Genomic DNA, 27095 nt, shown 5'->3' on the forward strand with positions numbered 1-27095 from the left:
CCATGGAATTGTACACTTACATGATCAATTATGGTAATTTTATGTTTTTTATATTTTACTGTAATTTTTTAAAAAGCAGTCTGAGGTGGGAAATTTTTCTCAAATGTAGTAGAGTATATCTGCCGTGTTCTCACTAATTTTTATGAAACTCAAAGCAAGATCTTATGACTGGAAAAGGATCTATTCCTCTTTACTGAACTGCCTTCCAACTGTTGTCAGGCAGTTCAGTAAAGGGAGGGAAAGCATGTATGTATTTGGAGTAAGTTCCACTTCTGAAACACCCATCCACTAGAGTAGTAGAGAGCTGAAACCCTTCCCCCGAAGACTCTTTAAGACAGTGTAACATTTACCCCTGTTTTGCCTTTTCTTTAGCTTTCCTAAAGGAAGCTAATGGAGGGTTGGTAGAAATGAAAGCAGTAGATGGATGGTAGGAAAGAGGGAATGAGGGAGTGTTAAGAGAAAGCCAGAAAAACCTACAGTGGTGGTTCTCAGAATGCGATTTTCAGATCAGCAGCATCACCTGAAAAACAGCTTGAAATGTAAGTTTTAGACCTACTTTAGACCTTCTGAATTGGAAATTGAGGTTGGAGCCCGGCAGTATTTTAACAAGCCCTGCAGGTGATTCTGATGCCTGATAACATTTGAGAATCATTGCCCTATAGTACTCAAAAGAGATTCCAGGTGGAGGTTTTGACTACCACCCCTCCCTCTCCTCAGCAGGCACTTCCAGGTGAGAGCTGGGGCATCTGACTACTATCGGAAGACCAGCTGCTCTGCTTCCTCTCCTGTTCTGTTTTCTCTGACCTTGGTCCCCTGACAGTCGTGCCTGCTAGTACAAAGAGAGTTGGTGCCAACCCCTGTAGAATGCAAAAAGTAGTCCCCTCTCCTGATCCTGATTGGAGCCTTCTCAGCAGTAAAAAGTAAAGAGCAGACTACCTCACCTCCTACCTCTCCACATTCAGTTCAGTTCAGTTCAGTCGCTCAGTCGTGTCTGACTCTCCGCAACCCCATGAATCACAGCACGCCAGGCCTCCCTGTCCATCACCAACTCCCGGAGTTCACTCAAACTCATGTCCACAGAGTCAGTGATGCCATCCAGCCATCTCATTCTCTGTCATCCCCTTCTCCCGCCCCCAATCTTTCCCAGCATCAGAGTCTTTTTCCAGTGAGTCAACTGGTCGCATGAGGTGGCCAAAGTATTGCAGTTTCAGCTTTAGCATCAGTCCTTCCAATGAACACCCAGGACTGATCTCCTTCAGAATGGACTGGTTGGATCTCCATGCAGTACAAGGGACTCTCAAGAGTCTTCAACACCACAGTTCAAAAGCATCAATTCTTAGGCGATCAGCTTTCTTCACAGTCCAACTCTCAATCCATACATGACCACAGGAAAAACCATAGCCTTGACTAGACGGACCTTTGTTGGCAAAGTAATGTCTCTGCTTTTTAATATACTATCAAGGTTGGTCATAACTTTCCTTCCAAGGAGCAAGCGTCTTTTAATTTCATGGCTGCAATCAGCATCTGCGGTGATTTTGGAGCCCCCAAAAATAAAGTCTGACACTGTTTCCCCATCTATTTCCCATGAAGTGATGGGACCAGATGCCATGATCTTTGTTTTCTGAATGTTGAGCTTCAAGCCAACCTTTTCACTCTCCTCTTTCACTTTCATCAAGATGCTTTTTAGTTGCTCTTCACTTTCTGCCATAAGGGTGGTATCATCTGCATATCTGAGGTTATTGATATTTCTCCCAGCAATCTTGATTCCAGCTTGTGCTTCCTCCAGCCCAGCGTTCCTCATGATGTACTCTGCATATAAGTTAAATAAGCAAGGTGACAATATACAGCCTTGACGTACTCCTTTTCCTATTTGGAACCAGTCTGTTGTTTCATGTGCAGATCTGACTGTTGCTTCCTGACCTGCATACAGGTTTCTCAACATTGCCCTCTTGTGGTACAGCTGCGTGACTTCAGATTTCTGGTTTTAATTCTGCAGTGTTTTTTCTTGTTTTCACCATAACCATAATTATTGATTAAATATGTAATGGAACAATTTTATACAGTCTCATTTTCATAAGAAATATTTATACTTCTGAATCCCCTTTCAATCTCTGAATTTGGTCTTCAGTATATCACTTTTGAATTGATTTTGAGCCATGGCAATGTATCAGCTGATAATTGCGCTTGCTGAAGAATAAAGACTTGGCTTCTGCCAAAATGGTAGATAGGAGAACTGGGTCTGTTCAGTTCAGTTCAGTCGCTCAGTCGTGTCCGACTCTTTGCGACCCCATGAATCACAGCACGCCAGGCCTTCCTGTCCATCACCAACTCCCGGAGTTCATGCAAACTCATGTCCATCGAGTCGGTGATGCCATCCAGCCATCTCATTCTCTGTCGTCCCCTTCTCCTCCCGCCCCCAATCTTTCCCAGCATCAGAGTCTTTTCCAGTGAGTCAGCTCATCGCATGAGGTGGCCAAAGTATTGGAGTTTCAGCTTTAGCATCAGTCCCTCCAATGAACACCCAGGATTGATCTCCTTTAGAATGAACTGGTTGGATCTCCTTGCAGTCCAAGGGACTCTCAAGATCCCTGAGGCTAAAGTTGTTTCTATCTGCAAAATACTAAGCGGTGGCTAAGGTCTGGAATTCGTCTCTGAAATTATCCCCTGCTTGTCCTAATCTCTAGTCCTGACCATTTTCCATGTTCCCTGGAGCAGTGAACAATGATGGGTTGTAACAGGTAGCCAATTGAAAAGGCCTCGTGTGTGAAAAGGGAGTAGCTGGCTGGCTGGAGTCTGAATCAGCTTGTGCTGTCATGGAAGGAAGAAAGACCTTCCACTTCCTGCTCTGGAAGCTAGAAGATACCTCATGGTCACTTAATGAATGGGGATTGCCCTAAACTTTTTATTCCTGCATTAGCTTTAAAAGAGGGGTTGTTTAGTACCTGTTGCATATCCAGGTAGCGTTAGCGGTAAAGAACCTGCCTGCCAATGCAGGAGATGTAAGAGATGCAGGTTTGATCCCTGGGTTGGGAAGATCCCCTAGAGGAGGGCATTGCAACCCTCTCCAGTATTCTTGCCTGGAGAATCCCATGGACAGAGGAGCCTAGTGGGCCACAGTCCATAGGGTTGAAAAGAGTCGGATGTGACAGCATACATGCAGCACGGCTTAGTATTTACACAGTTACAGAATAATAGTTACAATACCTCCTACCTTGATCTTAGGCTTCTTTGCCCTCTCTTAGATGTCCACCTGATTGCCTCTGGCAGGCCTGTTCTGATCATAATTTAAGAATCTTATCGTTAGTGCTCCAGAAACAGCTATACCTTTAAAATCAAACTCGAGTAACTTTGACGTTGCACTTTAAAGTTTTCAGAAGTTCTCTAATAAGTATACAAAATAAGTATGCCTATGTGTTAACTGAAAATACTAAGGGATAAAAACTCACTATATACTAAACAAGTAAAGTAATAATGGATTACTGTATTAAAATTAGGTAGTTGAAGGAAAAGGAAAAGATTGGAGCTTCTAGTATGTGCCAGCTACCTAATATACTTAGATTTTTACATAGTCAAAAAGATCTAGATTCAGTCATGACCTTGGCAAATTATTTACATATATTCTAAGAGTTTAAATCTATTAGATTTCAACTAATGGAAATAAAATCAGTTCCTAAAAACCCATTTCCCTATGGGGAATTGAATCCAGGTGACTGAAAGCACTGAACCTAAATTTACAACTACAGGGTTGGAATTCATTAACCCATTTAATAGACTTTTTGGAATGACTATTTGGAGCTGCAAGAGTCAGACAAGACTTAGTGACTAAACTACCACCACCATTTATGTGAGACATTAGTTTTAGATATTGTAGATAAAATGAGCAAACAGATATGAAAAAGTTGAGCAAGAGGCACCCTCAGTTTGTTACTCAAAACCAAAATTTATTCATTGTTGCATGCTGCACCATCAGAAAAGATTGATTTTAGTACATTTTTCTCAAATTTACTAAAAGCCAGACTTTAAATACAAAAATCTTGTGTTCCCTGGGAAATTCTGATAATCTCCTTAAAGAATAACTGCAATTTTCCAGTGAACCTATTATCTCAACATCTTGTAATTTCTTAAACATTTTGGAATTTGGGTTTTTGTAGTTTGTAATCTGAAAATAACAATTTTTTAAAAGATGGAGAAGCTCTATACAGTCAGGAAAAACAAGACCGGGAGCTGAGTGTGGCTCAGATCATAAACTTATTGCAAAATTCAGACTAAAATTGAAAGTAGGGAAAACTACTAGACCATTCAGGTATGATCTAAATCAAATTCCTCACGATTATATAGTGGAAGTGACAAATAGATTCAAGGGGTTAGATCTGATAGAGTGCCTAAAGAACTATGGATGAAGTCTCATGACATTGTACAGGAGGCAGTGATCAAGACCATCCCCAAGAAAAAGAAATGCAAAAAGGCAAAATGGTTGTCTGAGAAAGCCTTACAAATAGCTGAGAAAAGGAAAGATAAATCCATCGGAATGCAGAGTTCCAAAGAACAGCAAGGAAAGATAAAGCTTTCCTCAGCGATCAATGCAAAGAAATAGAGGAAAAGCACAGAATGGGAAAGACTAGAGATCTCTTCAAGAAAATTAGAGATACCAAGGGAACATTTCATGCAAAGATGGGCTCAGTAAGAACAGGGACCTAACAGAAGCAGAAGATATTAAGAAGAGGTGGCAAGAATAGACAGAAAAACTGTGCACGAAAGATCTTCACGACCCAGATAATCATGGTGGTGTGATCACTCACCTAGAGCCAGACATCCTGAAATGTGAAGTCAAGTGGGCCTTAGGAAGCATCACTACGAACAAAGCTAGTGGAGGTGATGGAATTCCAGCTGAGCTATTTAAAATCCTGAGAGATGATGCTGTGAAAGGGCTGAACTCAATATGTCAGCAAATTTGGAAAACAGCAGTGGCCACAGGACTGGAAAAGATAAATTTTCATTCCAATCCCAAAGAAAGGCAATGCCAAAGAATGTTCAAACTACTGCACAACTGCACTCATCTCACATGCTAGCAAAGTAATGCTCAAAAAATTCTCCAAACCAGGCTTCAACAGTACATGAACCAAGAACTTCCAGACGTTCAAGCTGGATTTAGAAAAGGCAGAGGAACCAGCTATCAAATTGCCAACATCCACTGGATCATAGAAAAAGCAAGAGAGTTCCAGAAAAACATCTGCTTTATTGATTACGCCAAAACCTTTTTATGAATCACAACAAATTGGAAAATTCTGAAAGAGATGGGAATAGCAGACCACCTTACCTGCCTCCTGAGAAATCTGTATGCAGGTCAAGAAGCAACAGTTAGAACTGGACATGGAACAACAGAATGGTTCCAAATTGGGAAGGAGTATGTCAAGTCTGTATGTCAAACTGTCACCCTGTTTAACTTATATGCAGAGTACATCATGAGAAATGCTGGACTTGATGAAGTACAAGCTGGAATCAAGATTGCAGGGAGAACTATCAATAACCTCAGATTTGCAGATGACACCACCCTTACAGCAGAAAGCAAAGAGGAACTGAAGAGCCTCTTGATGAAAGTGAAAGAAGAGAGTGAAAAAGTTGGCTTAAAACTCAAAAAACAGTCAGTCAAGTAGATGTCAAATAGATAGGGAAACAATGGAAACAGCGAGGGACTTTATTTTCTTGGGCTCCGAAACCACTGCTGATGGTGACTGCACCCATGAAAGTAAAAGACACTTGCTCCTTGAAAGAAAAGCTATGACAGACCTAGACAGCATATTAAAAAGCAGAGACATTACTTTCCCTACAAAGGTCCGTCTAGTCAAAGCCATGGTTTTTCCAGTATTCAGGTATGGATGTGGGAGTTGGACTATAAAAAAAAACTGAGCACAGAAGAATTAATGCTTTTGAACTGTGGTGTTGCAGAAGGCTCTTGAGAGTCCCTTGGACTGCAAGGAGATCCAACCAGTCCATTCTAAAGGAGATCGGTCCTGGGTGTTCATTGGAAGGACTGATGCTAAAGCTGAAACTGCAATACTTTGGCCACCTCATGCGAAGAGTTGACTCACTGGAAAAGACTCTGATGCTGGGAGGGATTGGGGGCAGGAGAAGGGGACGACAGAGAATGAGATGGCTGGATGGCATCACCGACTCTGTGGACATGAGTTTGAATGAACTCCGGGAGTTGGTGATGGACAGGGAGGCCTGGCGTGCTGCGATTCATGGAGTCGCAAAGAGTCGGACACGACTGAGCGACTGAACTGAACTGCACCGAGGAATACTACAGGCAGCCCAGTTTATGCTTCAGGTAACACTAACGTTGCACACCTTTACCTGGGGAAACCGATGAGGCGAGGAACTAGCAAACGTAAAACTTTAGGGCTCCGCTACGCATGCGCTCCCTCTCTCGGGGGAAAGTAGCCACTACGGCTGCGCGAGCCGGCGCCCCACCCTCCCTCGTCACGCGTTGTGGGACCGCGGCGTGGCGGCGGCAGTGGTGGTAGCGACGGCAGGCCAGAGGGCGGCCAGAGGGTTTCCGGTTCCGGTGTAACGTTCGGGCTCCGTCTCAGGGGCTGAAGTTTGTGAGGTGAGTAGTGGCCCGGGGCCCGGAGAGGGTATCCTGTTGTCCTGGTGTTTGGGGTAGGGTTCAGTTCGAGAGAAGGACAGAGGCGGGAAGGTTCAGCGGAAAGGAAGCTGAGAAAAGAACAAGGTTCTGTGGGAGATCGGGTTGGAATGAGGTGGATGAGAGGGAAAGGGCGGGGGCGGGAAAGGGACGAGCTGAGGGTCTAGCACTGAGATGAGGAGTTGGGGGAGAAGAGGTGAGTAGGGAGCTGGTCAGAGAGACGGAAAGAGCGAAAAAGCAACGAGTGGGAGTTTCAGGGATGAAATTCGACTTGTAGCAAAGAACACAGAGAAAGGAAATCCTTCAGAAGATTAAATTCTGTTCCCTGCTCATTCAGAGATGATTCTGCCTTCCTCTCCTTCCACAACGGAACCACACCCCACCCCTGCCCCACGCAGTCACTGTTGAACAATTGATTAGTGACAAAGCTCGTTACTGTTTGGAACTTTTATTTTGCCTGTTGGCTGTTTAGTTTGCACGTTGTCTTATGGAGGAATGGGTTGAAGTTGTGTACATTTGTTAGTATAGTGCCTGGGCACACATTTCATCTAGTAAAGTGATACCCCATTTGTAGCTCTGGATTTTCAAATTGTTTACCCTTTCTAGCCTGTGATTCAGTTCCAGTGGAATATAAGTTCTATTAAGGCAAGAATTCCTGTCTGCCTTGTTCACCGTTGTGTGTATCCTCAGCACTCAGTAGGCTGCCTGAAACTTAATAGGTTTGCAGTAAATATTTATTGAATGAATTAAGTGCCTTATAAGAATGACAGTTGTCCTCATTTTGTAGGATGAGTGAACTGAGGCTCAGAGGAATTACTTGTCAGAAGGCTGGTAAATGGTAGAGGTGCGTGTGAGCTCTTCACTCTATGGTGTCTGAATATGCTTCTTTTGAGCAATGCACAGTTAACATGTTGAGATTGATAGGCTATACTGCTATCTCCTGATGGGTAAATAAAGCCACTGCAGATTTATTCATATTACATGTCACTGAGGCACAAAATACTTCACCTCTCGTTTCATGACTTTAAGCTACTAGTTTCATATGGTTATACTAAAATTACATACACTGTTTAGCAGTAGGTCTTCTAGAAGATAAACCTGCCAACAATGTAGAAGTTAATCAAGCTGTACCTTTTAGGGAAAAGATGTCTTAAAACATCTTGAAAAATTGACACCCAGATCGAACCCTGATGTGTGGCACTTCTGGGAGGAGGTTAACTTGGAATTGAGGTCAGTCTAATTTATTGTCTTTTAGACAATATGGAGAAAATTATGGAAATAAAATTTTCTTTCTGCTCATGTAGAGTTTTGAGATTTCAGTAGGAGGTAAGACTGTAAACATGAATAAAGTTTAAGAATTGTATTAATTTGTATTAACTAACAGACTTGTAGAGTCTTGTATGATGGTTTCTCTATTAAGCTAAAAAGTAGAATAAAGGTGAAAAAAGAGTACATCCAAAATGAGGGTAATCTTTTTTAAAATTAATTTTTATTGGAGTATAGTTGCTTTACAATGTATTAGTTTCTCCTGTACATTAGAATGAATCAGCCATACATATACATATATCCCCTCCCTTTTGGACTTCCTTCCTATTCAGGTCACCACAGTGCATGAGGGTAACGTTTTCTGAACTGAAGGGTTACTTATGACAGAGACCCTGTCGAACAAAAGAGAAAAGGATCTGGGTACAGAATTCCCACTGGGATGACAATGAATACAGAGAAGTGTGACAGAACAGTCTTGAGGATTAGGAGCTTTAATGTAAGATGTAACCCGGATAAACCGTCTCTTGTTTTGTCCCTTAAAAGAAGCCCTGGGTTAAGGAATGCCTGCCTCGAAGTAGGGAAGAATAGAAAATTTGGCCTGTGAGTGGGCTTTTTCAGTCTTGTTTTCATGTTATATGTTTGACAGTCCTTGTTGAATATGATAATCAGAAAAGAAGCTAGAACTCATTTCTCAGACTAGGTTCTTCCCAGAGATTGTTTGTTTATTCCACAGATTTCATTATAGCTGATGATATTACTGAGTTAGGGTTAAAAATCAAACAGAATGTAGTTCTTTCTGTTTTGAAGTATAAGTTGAAAGTATTTGGCTTGAAATGAAGTTAGAGGAACTTGCCCAGGATTGAGAATAGCAGTGGGGAAAACATTCCTGATATACTAATCATTGCCTGGGGTCATTTTAGTCTTTTCCTGTCCTCTAACTTTACTGATTTCTTTTTAGGTGCAGTATTGAATCCTGTTTTGAGCTATCCTCCTTTTCCCAAAGAATGGCGCTATCTAAGAGGGAGCTGGATGAACTGAAACCATGGATAGAGAAGACAGTGAAGAGGGTGCTGGGTTTCTCAGAGCCCACAGTGGTCACAGCAGCACTGAACTGTGTGGGGAAGGGCATGGACAAGAAGAAAGCAGCTGGTATGTATGAATTTTTCTGAATCTTTTGGCTTAACATGTTGGATGACTGCAAACGCTACTTTGAACTTGCCCAAAATTCTCTGTGTTAGGAGCATCTGAAAAAAGGTCAGGCCACATTTTATTTTCTCTTGCATTATAATTGTTGTTGAGTCGCCAGGTTGTGTCCAACTCTTCGTAACCCCATGGACTATAGCACGCCAGGCTTCCCTATCCCTCACCATCTCCTGGAGTTTACCCAAGTTCATGTCCATTACATTGGTGATGCCATCCAACCGTCTCATCCTCTGTTGGCATCTTCTCCTTCTGCCTTCAATCTTTCCCAGCATCAGGGTCTTTTCCAGTGAGTCGGCTGTTCCCATTAGGTGGCCAGGGTATTGGAGCTTCGGCTTTAGCATGAATCCTAAATAAAATACTCAGGATTGATTTCCTTTAAGATTGACTAGTTTGATCTCCTTGCTGGCCAAGGGACTTTCAAGAATCTTCTCCAGCACCACAGTTCGAAAACATCAATTCTTCAGCTCTCTGCCTTCTTTATGGTCCGACTCTCAACAACCGTACATGACTGCTGGAAAGACCATAGCCTTGACTATATGGACCTTTGTCAGCAAAGTGATGTCTTTGCTTTTTAACACACTGTCTAGATTTGCTGTAGCCTTCCTGCCAAGAAGCAAATGATTTTTAATTTCATGGCTGCAGTCACCATCTGCAGTGATTTTAGAGCCCAGGAAGAGGAAATCTATCACTGCTTCTACCTTTTCCCCTTCTATTTGCTGTGAAATGATGCGGCCAGATGCCATTCTCTTAGTTTTTTTTTAATATTTAGTTTTAAGGTGGCTTTTTCACTCTCCATTATAATGGAAATAGCCTAAATAATTAATTTTTCTTTTTTTTTAATATTATTTGTGTCATATTTTGAATCTCAGACTGATTTCCTTTGACCGCTGCACTGAGTTACCTAAATTATATTTACTTAGGAAATATGCTAAAGTCAGATGTGTATATTCAGGTCAACATTTAAACATATAGAAGTCTCTATAAAATGCATTTTAAAAGTTGAAGGCGGTAGATTTTGTTAATGGTATTCTCCTCCAGCTTGCAGTTTAGGAAAAGTTATAGTGGTTATTCATCCTAAACTTTGATGCTCAATGTAAACAGGTTGCTCTGGCTCTGCTACTTCCTTCTCCAAAAAGTTAAAACTGTATTTTTATCTCATGAGGCAAAATCATTCAGTGTAAGAGAATTTATGAGAATCCTACAAAAAACTTAAGAAAGCATTTCCTTCCCTCCTAGGCATAAAATTCCAGTGTTGGTATCTGGACGAAATACTCTTACCTTTTCAACCCTGCCACCTCTTTTTTTCCTGTCAGACCATCTGAAACCTTTTCTTGATGATTCTACTCTCCGATTTGTGGACAAACTTTTTGAAGCTGTGGAGGAAGGCCGAAGCTCTAGGCATTCCAAGTCTAGCAGTGACCGGAGCAGGAAACGAGAGCTAAAGGTAGGTTACAGTTAACTATCTGATGAGTGTTTTGAATGGTAACAAAGTTGCTGAGCTTACTTGGCTCACACTTTAATATCCATTATTAGAATACCTGATATTTAAGACAGGTACTTAGACATAGATGTAGAAGGGGTGAATTTGTATTATCACCATCTTATGGGGATGAACTGTCTTAAGTTCATGGGTTAAAATGTTCCAAGAAAACAGTTGGTTGCTTTGTCCTTTTTTATATATAGTTAGGAGTTTGGGTTCTTATGTTTCCTTAAATCTCCTTTTTAAAAAAATAAATAAATTGATTACTTTAAGATTTTATGCTTTGATTTACTTGAGGCCTAATAGATTGCTTCAGAATGTGACTTCACTGCTATAGACCCCATTGTTTCTGCTTTTCAGATATTTCTCTGCAATGACTTGTAGATGGGATACCTAAGAACTCATTTTTTACCTTATGTCTTGAGAGCCTACTCTTTGCTGTATAGCATATTGCCGGTCACCTGGCCCCATGAGTGGAATACTTAAAGGGACCATCATTACTCCCTTACTTTCTGCACTTTTTGTCTGGTAGCTGCTGATTGGTCGTGGTCTCTTTCAGTATTAACAGTGTCAAGCAGCTGATTTATCTCTTTTCTTTGTCTCTTAAAATCTTTTCTGTGACTTCCATCAAACCTTCTAAAGTGCTTTTGATTCCTTGGCTATCCTTTTGCTTTTCCTGAGGCACAAGAGTGAATAAGCAGTGTCTGTTCACACCCTGACCAGGCTGTGGAACCAAGAGAAATAGAGATTTGCGTGCTGTTTGTGTTTAGGGTTTTGCAGGGTGATCAGAGGAATGAAAGATAGTCCTTGCCTTAAAGGAATTTGCAGCTCAAGGGTTTGGGCATGGGAGGGCTGAACAAAATACAGTCACAAAAATTATAAAATCCAAGTAGCAGTTTTCATGGAAATTTTAAGGTTGACTATAAAGTTTCAGACTTAGTTGAATTCTGTTACACTTAAGGAGAAATTCACAGATCTATAGAGTGAAGATTCTGTTTTTGGTAGGACATGCTACTGTATAAGTGCTGAGGGCTTACTACAAATAAAGTGACTACATTGGGTGGGATTAATAAAAATGGTTTCTTGAAGGAAATCTAGATAGCCTTGGGAGTTGGGTCCCATTTTGGTCCATTCAGTCCCCATCCCACACAATATATTATGGGAGAGTCCTTTTTCTTGAACTGTAGGAGTTCCAGGAAGCGCTCGCCCCTGGCCGAGGATATGTCCTTGCAAAACACGAGCCCTCCTAGTGAAGAGGGGATGTCACCCAAAGCCTACCACCGGTGTGTACATTTGCTTTTTCCCATTGTCCCTTCCAGTTGGCCACTCTTGGTCCTATTAAGTTCATCCTGCAAATTAGTCAACATATTTGAGTTCCCATTGTTAGATGAGAACAAAGTGTTATTGGGGAATATTGAAGAAGAGAGAAAACCCCTATCCTGGAAGAGCTTAGATGCTAGTTGGGAGAAAGTACATAGTGACATTGAAAGACTTAACACTTGGCAAGCAAATATCAACAATGTAATTTTACCTAGTATGAACCAAGTTCTTAAGTGCTAAAAGGATGTGAAGCAACAGTTTGATCAGAGTGGGATGAGATTATTAATGAGGAAAACTTCCTGGAGGAGGTGAGTTTTAGGCAGGGTTTGGATTGGGGGAAAAGTTGAGGGAGATAATTACAAATGTGGGCAGTAAGATTTGCAAAGACCTTGGGATGGGAACATTTATAAGAATATGGGGATGAAATTTGTTTGACTGGAGTAGGAAAATAATGAAGTTGAGATGGGTGAGATGGTCCATTTGGTGGAGGGTACAGAAGACTCTGGGAAAAGCCACAGAATACTGATAAGGACTAGAATTGTTCTTCCCTTCTCCCATGGGCAGGGATACAACTCTTCTTTCACCTTGGGTTCCCTTAGGAAGTGTTTGGTGATGACTCTGAGATCTCCAAGGAATCATCAGGAGTAAAGAAGCGACGGATACCCCGTTTTGAGGAGGTAGAAGAGGAGCCAGAAGTGATCCCTGGGCCTCCCTCAGAGAGTCCTGGCATGCTGACTAAGCTCCAGGTTAGTAGTTAAGAACTGGAAGCGGTGGTTTTGAGAGTTGAAGAAGAAAGAGATGGATTTATTGTGTCCTTAATTTAAACTAAAAGTTAGCATTGGGGAAATTTTCTGCTTTATGTTTCATCATTTCTTGGTTTAACCAGGAGAGATTCCAGTTGAATGGAGAAGGAAATGGCAACCCACTCCAGTATTTGTGCCAGAATAATCTCATGGACAGAGGATCCTGGTGGGCTACAGTACATGGGGTCACAGAGTCAGACATGACTTAGTGACTGAACAACAACAACAGCCCAGCTGAAGGCTATTGAAATAGCATTTTGAGCACTTATTATGTGGCAAGGAAGGTGTGTTACATACATCATTTGCTCAGATATCTACCTCACTGTGTCATTAAGAAAATTATTGAAATAATAGAACTCAGCATGATGGCAGAGAAGAATTTCCAAATAATATAATGCAGAAAGCTTAATCCACTTAAATAATTTCAGATTGACTTGGTATTTTTTTAATAGAGATTATCTGTGTATTTAAAATGGGCATTGTTTAAAAATTCTGATAGCATATAAATAGTAAATATTTTCAGAGTATACTTTTTGTACTTTTTGCATTTTAAACTATGTAAATCTGTCACTATTTAAGAAATTGTTAAAAATAAATTTTAAAAAATAACCTTGAAGCACCTTGACAGCAGACTCTTCTGGAAAATTCGAGAAGAGTTACTTGATCATGTTCTCAAAGCTTATTTTTCTGAATTTCCTTAGGACAGAGGAAGGGATTTATGGAGAATAAGAAGCAAGTCTACATTGTGGACTCTGGTTACCCAGACTAGGAACTCAAGGACCAATAGTGTTTTGTGTTTTTTTTTTTTAAGTATAATAATGTTATGGATTCTATTAGTTTTGCATGCGTTATTTAAATGTTCACAGTTACCCTGTAAGGTAGGTACTGTTTTTACTCCTTTTAGACACTTGCAGATTTAAGAATTAAATACCATGTTCAAGGTCACACAGGCATTATATGGCAGAGTTAAGATTCAAACTCAGGTTTCCCTGACTCCAGAGTCTTACTCATCAAGCTGTGTTACTACTTAACATGCCAGTCCTGCCTTGGGAAGATAGGTTGAAAAATTCCAGAGATCAACTGTGTAAGCTTATCTTTACTAAATTTGCTAACTTACGGTACAGGCAGAATATGATGGGATCATTCAAAAAATACTAGTTTCTCTAGACCTAAAAGCCCTTTGAGTTTAGGAACCTGTATGGGAAAAATAAAAAAGAGGTATTAACTGTTTTTCAACTTTTTACCCCACTGAGAGCAGATCAAACAGATGATGGAGGCAGCAACACGGCAAATTGAGGAAAGGAAAAAGCAACTGAGCTTCATTAGCCCACCTACACCTCAGGTATTGTAACCTCTTTTCAGGTTTCTCTGAAAAGAAGACTGTTAAACACAGAATTTCTTGCCACCCGCTCAAATGAGAGTCCAGAAAATGACTGCATGGTCCACCCTCAATTTACCACAGTCCACCACTCCGTGTGTGTGTGTGTGTGTACCTGTAAAAGAGAGAGATCTGGTTACCTATGTTAATTTTTTCTGATTCTGATTTCTTTTTCTCTATCTCACAGCCAAAGACTCCTTCATCCTCCCAACCAGAGCGACTTCCAATTGGCAACACTATTCAGCCCTCCCAGGCGGCCACTTTCATGAATGATGCCATTGAGAAGGCAAGGAAAGCAGCTGAACTACAAGCCCGCATCCAAGCCCAGCTGGCACTAAAGCCAGGGCTCATCGGCAATGCCAACATGGTGGGCCTGGCCAATCTCCATGCTATGGGCATTGCTCCCCCGTGAGTGTCTATTTCATGGAACTCGTTTTTTATGAAGGTTCAGTTCAGTCACTCAGTTGTGTCCGACTCTTTGCGACCCCGTGAATTGCAGCACGCCAGGCCTCCCTGTTCATCACCAACTCCCAAAGTTTACCCAAACTCATGTCCATCAAGTCGGTGATGTCATCCAGCCATCTCATCCTCTGTCGTCCCCTTCTCTTCCTGTCCCCAATCCCTCCCAGCATCAGGGTCTTTTCCAGTGAGTCAACTCTTTGCATGAGGTGGCCAAAGTGTTGGAGTTTCAGCTTCAGCATCAGTCCAAGGCTATGGTTTTTCCAGTGGTCATGTATAGATGTGAGAGTTGGACTGTGAAGAAGGCTGAGCGCCGAAGAGTTGATGCTTTTGAACTGTGGTGTTGAAGAAGACTCTTGAGAATCCGTTGGACTGCATGGAGATCCAACCAGTCCATCCTAAAGGAGATTAGTCCGGGGTGCTCATTGGAAGGACTGATGCTGAAACTGAAACTCCAATACTTTGGCCACCTCATGTGAAGAGTTGTCTCATTGGAAAAGACCCTGATGCTTGAGAAGCAATAAATATCTTTGAGTGTTACTGATCCTCTTCTTCCAAGAAACTGAAATCATTTCTTAGTTTCATATTTCTTACATATGTTCAGTAAATACCAATTGAATTTATTTTCTTGGTTTCCTTGTTGCAGAGTTTAATGATCTTCTTTTTACGATCGGTAGAACTAAAATTAAGATTATACCTCCAATATTGGAGCTAGGAATAGGATCAGGTCTCCTGGTTCCTAACTCAAGAGGTATTTCCATTAAACCACATTGAGTAAGACCAGATCTGAGAGTTCTCTGCAACTGGGTAAAGGTGATAGGCTTTATTTTTAGCACCTCAATTGATTTGCCATTCCCTGACTCAAGAATTTAGGAGTAAAGAATGATAGGATTCCAACTTCTTGCCATTGTAATTTGTAAGTTCATTTCATCTGATTCTACTCCATACTCAACTGTCCAGCTTCATATATTCAGTCAAGATGTTATTCATTGATGGGTTTATATTCCTTAGAATTTTGTAACCTGATTTTCTCTGGTGGATTTTGATTTGTTTGTATTTTTTTGTCTGTTTGTTTGCTTATTGTTTTATATGGGATTTATTCCTCTTTTGGGCTATTTTTCAGGAAGGTGGAGTTGAAAGATCAAACTAAACCTACACCACTGATTCTTGATGAACAAGGTCGAACTGTAGATGCAACAGGCAAGGAAATTGAGCTGACACACAGAATGCCTACTCTGAAGGCCAATATTCGGGCTGTGAAGAGGGAACAATTCAAGCAACAGCTAAAAGAAAAGCCATCAGAAGACATGGAATCTAATACCTTTTTTGATCCACGAGTCTCAATTGCCCCTTCCCAGCGCCAGAGACGCACTTTTAAATTCCACGACAAGGGCAAATTTGAAAAGATTGCCCAACGATTACGGACAAAGGTATCTGGCTTAGAATAAAATCTAGAAATTTGAAGAAGTTAGGAAGGTGACAAAGGAAACTGAATATAATCCTGAAATACTGTCAACTTAATTCTCTATGTTTTTGGCAATTAGATAAATAAGTAGTAAAGCAATGAGTAATTTTTAAAATACTGTATTTATTCCTGGAATACTTGATTTTTAGTGATTTCTCAGTTACTGACATTCTACTTAGGTAAAAAGGAAATTGAATTGGAAAATTCTCTACATACAATGATCAGTGGAGGGAAACTGTTCAGAAACCTCAGGACATCTGAGGAAAGCTAGCCTGCTGTTAAAATTTGCTGCAGACAATCCACATTCCTGGATAGTTTAATTGACTATCCAATGTAATTGACTATCCAATAGTTCAATGACTTTTACCTTCTTGTTTTCATCCTCTCAGAAGTTTTCCATAAAATTCCATTTCTGCATATTTGCTGCAGGCACACACTGGGATAGAGGGGTGATGTTGAGAGCCAAATATATGGAAATCAACCAAGTAATAAATAAAGTAAAGCAGAACTCTTTTTTCTTAGCTTTCAGAAAATCTGAATTTGTTGTGTTAGATGTAAAGAGTTCAACAAGGGAGTGTTTTAAGATTTGGGATTCTACTACTTCCCTGTTTTCTTTGATTCCAGTTTATCTTCTTATCTTACCTTGTCTTTAGGCTCAACTAGAGAAGCTGCAGGCAGAGATCTCACAGGCTGCTCGAAAAACAGGCATTCATACTTCAACTAGACTGGCCCTCATTGCTCCTAAGAAGGAATTGAAGGAAGGCGACATCCCTGAAATTGAGTGGTGGGACTCTTACATCATCCCCAATGGCTTTGACCTGTGAGTTTGTTGGTTAATACCTTTTAATAAGGCTAGAGTTTTAATGGGAAAGATGGTACTCATGCATTAAGTAAAAATTTTAAATCTAAGGCAAGTAGATAACCATATATAAGCTCATATAATTATAAAGAACATGTTCTATGGGTTGTTTTTAGTTTTTTGGGTCAATCAGCTTAGGAGGATTGGACACAAATATTTTCTGCTTGCTTTGTTATACATTGTTAGTGTTTTCAGCCTATTCGTTTTCTTAATTACCTTCTTAGAGGTTTACATTTCTTAAAGATCCAGTTCTAGAATAGAGAAAGGATTCTTGGTTGATGAGGGAGAGAATGATAAATAAAGTATGTAAGAAACATTCAGAGAGGTTTAATCATATCTGCTCCATTATTCTGATACATGACTTAAGGAGACTGTGTCTCAGCCTTTCCATATGCCTCGTTTGTCAACCACCGTCCCAGAGAATTATTGTTACTAATGACAGAATGTGATATCTGTTAAGTGTGTTAGGGTTGAAAAAAAAGGTTGAGAATGACTGGTGTAGAGAGTGCATCCAGCCTTCTTGGGGCCATTTTCTCATCTTGAAAATTATATGTAATCTAATTGTATACATAAATATGCAGATACTTTTAAAAAGTACTAGAATGCACTATGGAGAGTGAATTTTTTCATTGTGTTTCTGAGATTGCCTCTCTCTTGGAATCGTCTCTACCCACATATCCTGTTTTCCCTTCTTCCTCCAATTTTAGTACAGAGGAAAATCCCAAGAGAGAAGATTATTTTGGAATCACAAATCTTGTTGAACATCCAGCCCAGCTCAACCCTCCAGGTAATGTAGAGATTACTCAGTCAAAGCTCTAGAGAAGTATTCAGTTCAGTTCAGTTCAGTCGCTCAGTCGTGTCCGACTCTTTGCGACCCCATGAATCACAGCATGCCAGGCCTCCCTGTCCATCACCAACTCCCGGAGTTCACTCAAACTCATGTCCATCGAGTCAGTGATGCCATCCAGCCATCTCATTCTCTGTCGTCCCCTTCTCCTCCCGCCCCCAATCCTTCCTAGCATCAGACTCTTTTCCAGTGAGTCAACTCGACGCAGGAGGTGGCCAAAGTATTGGAGTTTCAGCTTTAGCATCAGTCCTTCCAATGAACACCCAGGACTGACTGATCTCCTTTAGAATGGACTGGTTGGATCTCCTTGCAGTCCAAGGGACTCTCAAGAGTCTTCTCCAGCACCACAGTTCAAAAGCATCAATTCTTTGGCCATCAGCTTTCTTCACAGTCCATCTGTCACATCCATACATGACCACTGGACAAACCGTAGCCTTGACTAGACAGACCTTTGTTGGCAAAGTAATGTCTCTGCTTTTTAATAAGCTATCTAGGTTGGTCATAACTTTCCTTCCAAGGAGTAAGCGTCTTTTAATTTCCTGGCTGCAATCAGCATCTGTAGTGATTTTGCAGCCCCCAAAAATCAAGTCTGACACTGTTTCCACTGTTTCCCCATCTATTTCCCATGAAGTGATGGGACCAGATGTCATGATCTTCATTTTCTGAATGTTGAGCTTCAAGCCAAACTTTTTACTCTCCTCTTTCACTTTCATCAAGAGGCTTTTTGAGTTCCTATTAGCCCATAGGAATTTATGTGATAATGGATGTAATCTCTGTCTGGGCTGTCTGTACTAAAGCTGCTATTCACACATGACTACTGAGAACTTGGAAACTGAGTTGCACTAATATAGCTGAGGGACTGATTTTTTTAATTTTTTTCCATTTAAATTTAAATTTAAATGGTACATGTGGCTAGTGCCTACAGTATTGGACAGTGCAGCTATTATAGAGCATTGAGGTCTAAACTAGAGATGGCCTCACTGATGTATATCTGTATTTCAAATTGGGCTTTTGCAACAGTGTTGACTCCCAACTCTAGTCTAGCACACCACCATTAAACCCTTGCCATCTTCAGTCTGCCTTGTCTTCAGCCTTTCTCTTTATCTGTTTTGTATTGAAAGTCTGTTGGCTTAGTCAGAGGAAATGGGTTTTAGTTGTACCTGAAACCCCTGGATAAATCACTTACAATACAGAATTTCCTCGTATGTAGAGATAACACTAACTGACATTCCTTTTTCAAGTGATCACAGAAGATGCTAACACTTTCATTAGATTTGAGATGAACAGAGGTTAGTTTTTACTCAGTAAATTTGCTTATCAGGATCTCTAATAAATTCAGAAAAATAGATTGAGACTTTGAGATAATAAAAAGGTAATAACCACTGAATTGTACTTAATCAGAATCTATTTAGTTGTCTTCAGTGTGAATCATTAGAAGAATGTAGGGGGTTTTGTTTGTTTTAATAAATTGAATAAATCTGACTTGGGAGGCCAGAGGATTTTTCCCAATCCCTGTAACTCTTGAATTAGAAATTTCATCATCTTGGCCAGTGGTTTTCAAGTTGGATTCCATAGACACCTTGAGGTTTAGTAGGTAGGATCCAGATGGGATTCTGGATACCCTCTGCCTACCCCAAATCTTCACACAGAGCAGTCAGAGCAGCTCTAATCTTTTTTTTGATATCAGCCACATTTCAGTTTATTAAAGGGTTCAGTTGCTTAAAGAAAAACAAGTTAGAACATGACTCATGAAAGATAAGAATACTTTTTATTCCTTTTCTTTTTTTAAGTATTTATTTATTTGTTTGGCTGCACCAGGTCTTAGTTGCGGCATGCAAACTCTTAGTTGAACCATGTGAAATCTAGTTTCCTGACCAGGGATTGAACCCAGGCCCCCTGAATTGGGAGCACAGAGTCCTAGACACTGTACTACCAGGGAAGTTCAAAGAATACTTAATAAAAACATAACCGTAATACTACTATCATGACCTAAAAATAACTAAAAACAAGATAAAGGTCCTTTTTTAAAAAAAAATTTTTATTGGGACATAGTTGATTTACAATGTTGTATTAGTTTCAGGTGTACAGCACAGTATATCATTTATACATAAACCCACTCTGTTTTAGATTCTTTTCTCATATAGGCCATTATAGAGTATTGAGTTTCCTGTGCTGTGTAGTAGATCCTTCCTAGTTACTTTATATATAGTAATGGGTATATGTCAATCCCAGTCCTCTAATTTATCCCTCTCCCTGTAGCCTTAAGTTTGTTTTTAATGGCTGTAACTATTTCTGTTTTATTAAAAGATAAGTTCATTTATACTTTTTTTTTAGGTTCCACAAGTAAGCATTATATATTTGTCTTTATCTGTCTGACTTACTTCACTCAGTCTGACAGTCTTTAGGTCCATCTGTGTTGCTATAAAGTTCTTTTTAATGTGATTGATATTCATCTATATCCCTGTAATATGCTTATTGCTTTGGTATATTCATTTCTCTACCTGACAGTTGACAATGACACACCAGTTACTCTTGGAGTATATCTGACCAAGAAGGAACAGAAGAAACTTCGAAGGCAAACAAGGAGGGAAGCACAGAAGGAGCTACAAGAGAAAGTCAGGCTGGGCCTGATGCCTCCTCCAGAACCCAAAGGTACAGATCTTAGAGGCAGGGAAGAAAGGGTGGCAAGTTTTTCTTCCTGTCATTCTAGAGGATCTTTAGTATCTCTCTATATTTGAATGCTTTTTGTTTCTCAGAATCATTCATTGGTTTGTCCTTTTCCAAATTTTCTACTATCTTTCTTTATTAAATCAGGTCAACATAGTCATTGTAGAGGTCATTTAAGCCTTTTTCTTAAGTAATATTGACCATATAACATTCTCACCTTCTTGGAAGAATAATAGTCTTGAAGTTTGTGGAGATAGTGGTTGAAGTATTCGCACAGAGTTGTTGTACACATAATTCTTAAATGTTTAAAAAATGAAAATGCAGTTTAAAAAACCTCACTTCTGTAGTTTCCAGTATCAGTTAGTAGTATTTTTAGTGAGCACTGTTATGTGTATTTCACTAAATGCTGCAGTGAAAGTGAAAAATGCCAACAAAATTAAGTTTGTTTTCTTTCACAAATTTTCCAGCAGCATGAGTAAATGTATACCAATTATTGAGATTAATTGACCTCCTGCAAATGCTGAATTAATTAGGCTTTCAAGGTAGAAGTATTTGGAGGAAGTGAGTTTTGAGAAGATTTGAAATAGGTGAACAGTATGAATTAGTAGGAAGAGATTGCCAGATTACCCTAGCTGGAGTGGCGACTTAGGAGACTGATCTCTGTCATCTCTTCACTGCAGTGAGAATTTCAAATTTGATGCGAGTATTAGGAACAGAAGCTGTTCAAGACCCCACGAAGGTAGAAGCCCATGTCAGAGCTCAGATGGCAAAAAGACAGAAGTAAGTGCCATGGGATTGGGTGGAAACCCAGGGCAAGTACCTTTCCCAAACTCTTCTGGGGGATCCATATTTGGAGGGAGGGGAGAGTTCTCCGTTGCTCTCTCTTTCCCTCAGCCCTGCTTCTGATCTTCAATGCCTTTCTCACTTGTGGATGTCCTTCCTGTCACGACAGAGCGCATGAAGAGGCCAATGCTGCCCGAAAACTTACAGCAGAACAGAGAAAGGTCAAGAAAATTAAAAAGCTTAAAGAAGACATTTCACAGGGGGTACACATATCTGTATATAGGTAGGTGTCCAGACTGGGCCAGCCTTTCCCTTAGAAATATCAAAACATTTTCCAAGTGCTCAAGGCAGAATCACTGGTATAAAGCATACCTAACATCAAGTCTACTCTTTTTAATGATCCTGGTATACATCAAGAGCTAGTAGATCTTTCACAGTGATGAGGGTTAAAAACTTACTCTTCTATCTCTGAGGTCTTAATGAACTAATATTAGTTCTGAAGAATGAATGTGAATATGCTTGTTCAGGTCAAGATGTGAACTAAGGCTCATTAGTTCTTTATGAAACATAAAATACTGTTTTTCTAGGAAACATTAAAAGTTTTTTTCCTCAGTTAACTGTATCCTTATCCTAATGTATTGCAGTAATCCTTTTATTTCCACTCCAAAATGGACTTTATATGTTGTAATTATTTTCTACTGTTTGTGTTGATTTAATGTTTTCATTTTACTCTTTTATGTCAAGTATATATATGTCTTTTATTTAGATGTGCTCATGTTTAGCAACTAGTTCTTTATTATAGAAATGGTACATTATTGTAAAAGTAGTGAATGCTTACTAAGATAAAAAACATTCTAGCAATACAGAAGGACACTTACTGAAAAAGTCCCCTTCCTATTCTCTGATCGTCAGGACCACTCACTATGGGTAATTGTCACTAACAGTTTTTCATGTATTCTTCTAGAAATTTTCATGCAAAGCATTGTGACTACTTTACATTATAAGCATCTAGAGGGCTAAGAATTTGTTCATCTTTATATTGTCAAGAATAACCAAGCATATAAATATTTTTGGATGATGGTTAATAGCTCTCCTTCATTCTTAGAGTAAATTTTGGTTACCTGCTACTTGTTGTAAAGTGTACTGTGCTAGACTTTGAAGAAGTTTAAGACAGTAGAAACACTTCTAGATTCATCAATTCTACCTTTTAAGCATTAGTATATTTGCCTACTCCAAATGCCTTTGTTTTTAGAAAGAAAACTATTTTGGATCCATCTTTATTTGCCATTCCATTCAGTCAGCTACTGATGCTAAAATGAAACCCATAACTAAACTTTCCCTTCTCCAGAGTTCGAAATTTGAGCAACCCAGCCAAGAAGTTCAAGATTGAGGCCAATGCTGGGCAGCTGTACCTGACAGGGGTGGTGGTACTGCACAAGGATGTCAACGTGGTAGTAGTGGAAGGGGGTGAGTCTGAAAAACTTGAGGCAACCCTAGGCCTTGAAGTGATTAGCATGGTGGGGAGAAATGAGAAAAACGATGGTATTTTAGAGTCTTACCTGTGTTAAATTTCTTGGGCCTCTGTTTCTTTATTTATTGAAGTAGAAGAACCTAAGATGTGGTTCCTGGGATTGCTTCAACTACCATATTAATGTCTGAGCGTTGAGTGAGCTCAGAGGTTCCTTCTACCCCATTGTCTTCCACAACTCTGGCAAAATTCTTCTCTGTTTCTAGGCCCCAAGGCCCAGAAGAAATTTAAGCGTCTCATGCTGCATCGGATAAAGTGGGATGAACAGACATCTAACACAAAGGGAGATGGTGAATGGGGGTTAGAAGGGATTAAGTGGGAGGCGGGTGAGATGGTACTCAGTCCATTCATCTATTCCCTCTCTCTAACACTCTTGCAAATACTAGATAATGTTCAAAAATTTTAGAAAAACCCTTTTGGACTTTAAATATGCTTAGACATTCATAAGGTATTTACTGTATGAATATTAGTTATTCTCCTGCCTGTTCTTTAAGGCCTTTCTACTTGCTGGTTTCTCTGTTAGCCCAGAATCTGGATACCGACTACATGAGTATATTTAGTTTGTGAATTTTCAGCAAGCTGCACGCTCATATGTGCATTGTCTATATTGTATAGTTTTTTGATAAAAAGCTTTTTAAAGGATTGAAGGCAAAAAAATTTTTTTAGACCAAAAATGCTCTGCTTCATTCAGAAAAGTATACTCTTCTTTTGCCCAGGTTTATCTTGTATGTATCTATTTGACATCCTTCTGGCCATCATTCTTCCATCAATGTTTACTCTTCCCTTCTTTGAAGACCTGGGTTAGCATTTACCATGTGCAGAGAACCTTATTTTTCATAACTTTGGCCTTATACTTTTTGTTCTTCCTTATTGTATTTTTGTACTTAAAGTACACTTTTTATGATAATTGACCTGTATTTTGTTTTGCAAGTGTTCTAAGATATTTTCATTCCGTATATCTGCCCATCTTCATTAGACTAAAAACTCCTTGAGAATGGACTCTATTGTTTTGGCATCTGAAGTGCTTAGGACAAGTTTTTATTGTTCTTTTATCTCCTTATTCCCAGTACCTGGCACAGCTCTTGACACAGAGTTGGTACTCAATCCATGTTTGTTGAATTAATTAATGTCCCTGCCTGATAGGAGATTTCAGTGTAACTGGGGGAAATAAAGAGTAACAGAAGATATTTGATCCCAATACATGAGAAAAAGTGGTAATATATAAAAGAATTTGAATACTGTTTGTTTGGAACCTAAATCTTGGTGTCTAGTCTAAGTCTAGAGCAAGATTTAGCTATATTGTCTTTTCCAGATGATGAGGAATCTGATGAGGAAGCTGTGAAGAAAACCAACAAATGTGTACTAGTCTGGGAGGTAGGTGATCCTCTGTTAAACAGTGAGGCAAAACTTTAGCTAATTCCTGACTGTTTATAAATAATAGCTAATCCCTTAAGTAATTTGTGTTTCTTTTTGGAATTCATTGTTAAGTATTTGGCAGCAAATCCTTCCTGGTTATATTTTAGTTAAACTGATGGGTTTATGCCATCTGGGGAAAACTATGGAAAACCGGTGGCAAGAATACAAATTTTCTATTTATTTCATAGTCATGGATATGACACTTGGAAAGAGGGAAATGAATTGTAGGATTTTTCTTTGGATATAGTGAGAGAAGTACTAGACTTCAGAGTATAAAGTTGCGGACTTCCCTGGTGGTCCAGTGTTAAAGATGCTATACTCCCAATGCAGGAGGCATGGGTTTGATCCCTGGCTGGGTAACTAAGATCATGCATGGCATGGCCAAAAAAAAAAGATTATAAAGTTGACTAAGTTGGCAGTATCATTTACTAGCTGTGCAACTGGGCAATTAAGTAACAGTTAATATACTGTTGCTTTGTCTATAAAATGTGGATATTATTTTCCCTTGCTTTTTTTTTTTTTTGGTGGAAAACCTAATTATTATGTAATGATGCTTCGTAAAATGTGACTAAATCACTGTTTAAATGGAACATTTTTATGGTTGTACAATTCTTTCATCCCTAAAATTTTCTTAGTGAACCACTGTTAGTTCTGAAGAATGAATAAATGAGTGAATATGCTTGTTCAGGCCAAGTTGTGAACTAAGGGCTCATTCACCCTTTGTGGAGTATAAAATATTATCCTATTTCTCCAGGAAGCATTAAAAGTTTCTTTCCTCAGTAACTGTATTCTTAACTTGATATACTTCAGTAATCCTTTATATTACCACTTCAAAATACATTTTATACATTGTAAGTATTTTCAAACTTTGTGTTGATTTAATTTTTTTGTTTTATTCTTTTAGGTTGAATATATGAGTAACTTCTAGTTTTAAAATGTGTTCATATTTAGGAACCAGTTCTTTATTGTAAAAGTAGTACTTTGGGAATTCCCTGGTGGTACAGTGGTTAAGACTCCAAACTTCTGCAGGGGTCATGGGTTCAGTCCCTGGTAAGGGAACTAAGATCCTGCATGCCCCGAAGTGTGGCCATAAAAAGTAGTATTTCAATTCAAAAGTAGTGAATGCCCATTAGAATACATTCTAACCACACACAGTCTTACTGAAATAGTCCCTTCCAGCTCCCTGATTCCTTAAGACCACGCTATAGGTAATTGCTACTGATTGTTTTTCATGTGTCCTTCTGTCTTATCCCAGATTCCTCCAATTTATGCATACTAATTAGGTGACAATAACCATAATAACTGTTTCTGTGTCTCATAAGTCCCCACTTGCATATTTAATATTCCAGCCCCATCATCTCTTTAAAATTCTCTTCATTTATCTCTGAGAGTCCTCAGGAATTATCTTTCAGATTCAGAAACAAGCCAAGTTCTGCTCTTGCCTCCTTTTTGGAATCTGGTCCCTGAAAAGCCTCTTGAGGTTGCATTTGTGACTGACATTGCAGCCTTTGGTGAGAACATGATTCCACCGAGTACTGTATCTTTCTGTTGTAGCTGTCTGCAAGTAGCCCCCCTCATGCCCATTCCTCTCTCCCCCTCACCCCTGTATTATTCTTTGTCATTGGGCCCCAAACCCTCCTGCTCAAATGAAGATTTCACTAAGTCTTATGAAAAGAGTCCTTTTAGCCTCTAACTCCTTTCTCCTTGAAGGTCATAGAGGCCTGGTGGAAAACAAGTTCATCCCATCTCCCATAGTCCTTCCTGACGTGCTCTTCCATCCAGGCACCAGAGCACAGAAATCCTGCATTCAATCAAAAAAACAAACACATAGAAAGTCATGAGAACTCAGCAGATACCCAGGCGGGTAGAGGTTAGAATTGTTTTTACCATAAAATCACTTTCAGCTAGACACATTGCTACACAGTGTTACCAGGTTTTATAAAGGACTGTTATATCTGATTTAAATTAGAAATTGCAGTGTTTCGATTACACATTTTGTCTCTTTTCCAGGGTACAGCCAAAGACCGGAGCTTTGGGGAGATGAAGTTCAAACAGTGCCCTACAGAGAACATGGCTCGGGAGCATTTCAAAAAGCATGGGGCTGAGCACTACTGGGACCTTGCGCTGAGTGAATCTGTGTTGGAGTCCACCGACTGAGACTACTGCAAGCCCTTTCTCTCCCCTCTTACTTTTGTCTCTCCAGTCCTCTCCCTTCCTTATTCTACTTCCAGACCCAGCCCCACTTGTGTGTGTGATCTCAGAACGGTGCCAGGCTGACATCTGGACAGAGGGAGAACTCCTTGCTCCCTTCCCTAGTCAGCCTGGTGCTGCCCTTTATTCCTCTTATGTGAATATGATTAAAGAGTTATTTTTAAAGTCAGTATGATATTTTTCACACACTCATAGGTATCAGAGTTTGGGTCTTCAGGTGATCTTTCCTCCAGACTTCTAGCAATTACTATGGAAAAAGAAAATTTTGTCATTGATATTTATGTATATATAAATGAATGAATGAATGGATGAATGATTGGATAATGGAAACTTCTGACCTCATCTTGGAGCAAAAGTGATCAATACCATTTTCCTGGAACAGAGTAAAGAAGCAAGAGGTGGATAGAGGAGAGGGAATGTCTATCTCTTAACATTCAATGGGTAGTCACAAGGTTGACAGATTACTTCTGGTCTTGGCTGAATAGCATTAACAGGAAATCCCTTCCTCACATGGGTGAATATATGAGAATGTGTGTTGTGAGTGAAACAGACACAGAGGGAGAGTCCAAGGATGATGTTATAGGTCAGTTTGTAAAATCAAATAGGATTTGAGAATTTAGCCTATTTCTTCTCTTTACTAATTAAAAAAAAACAATCCTTTTCTAAAAGACAGTGTGTAGTTTCTTTTTTTCCCTCCCTAAGAATCTGACAAGCTGCAGTTGTGTTAAGCACTTAATGTTTTTGGTTTGTTTTTAGGAGTATTTGGG

The 27095-nt window shown here is 39.7% G+C and overlaps 1 protein-coding gene across 6 annotated transcripts; it reads left to right on the plus strand.

The window, feature by feature from the left end:
• Positions 1-6486: 6486 nt before the first annotated feature.
• PRPF3 (pre-mRNA processing factor 3) lies at positions 6487-26493 on the plus strand. Of its 6 annotated transcripts, XM_055402781.2 has the most exons (18): positions 6554-6607; positions 7431-7487; positions 7782-7873; positions 8868-9058; positions 10426-10556; positions 12512-12658; positions 13974-14057; positions 14281-14501; positions 15676-15982; positions 16671-16837; positions 17584-17663; positions 20232-20375; positions 21071-21170; positions 21343-21456; positions 22522-22640; positions 22908-22991; positions 24014-24075; positions 26128-26493. In XM_055402781.2, exons 2-18 carry the CDS (start codon positions 7479-7481, stop codon positions 26272-26274), a joined length of 2199 nt encoding a protein of 732 aa, XP_055258756.1. In that variant the 5' UTR covers positions 6554-6607; positions 7431-7478; the 3' UTR covers positions 26275-26493. The 6 variants fall into 6 exon arrangements, with proteins under 6 accessions (XP_055258759.1, XP_055258760.1, XP_055258756.1 ...); XM_055402784.2 differs by lacking the exon at positions 7431-7487 and having other exon boundaries at positions 6487-6607; XM_055402785.2 differs by lacking the exons at positions 7431-7487; positions 7782-7873 and having other exon boundaries at positions 6488-6607.
• The last annotated feature ends 602 nt before the right edge of the window (positions 26494-27095 follow it).

Source organism: Moschus berezovskii, chromosome 4 (assembly GCF_049115385.1).
Source record: "Moschus berezovskii isolate FMDL1 chromosome 4, NW_MosBer_1.0, whole genome shotgun sequence".
Taxonomy (NCBI): domain Eukaryota; kingdom Metazoa; phylum Chordata; class Mammalia; order Artiodactyla; family Moschidae; genus Moschus; species Moschus berezovskii.

Coding starts and splice junctions, on each gene's coding strand:
- PRPF3 (XM_055402781.2), top strand. Junction 14,502..15,675: donor GCTATGGGCATTGCTCCCCC/GTGAGTGTCTAT, acceptor GCTATTTTTCAG/GAAGGTGGAGTTGAAAGATC. Junction 20,376..21,070: donor GCCTCCTCCAGAACCCAAAG/GTACAGATCTTA, acceptor TCTTCACTGCAG/TGAGAATTTCAAATTTGATG.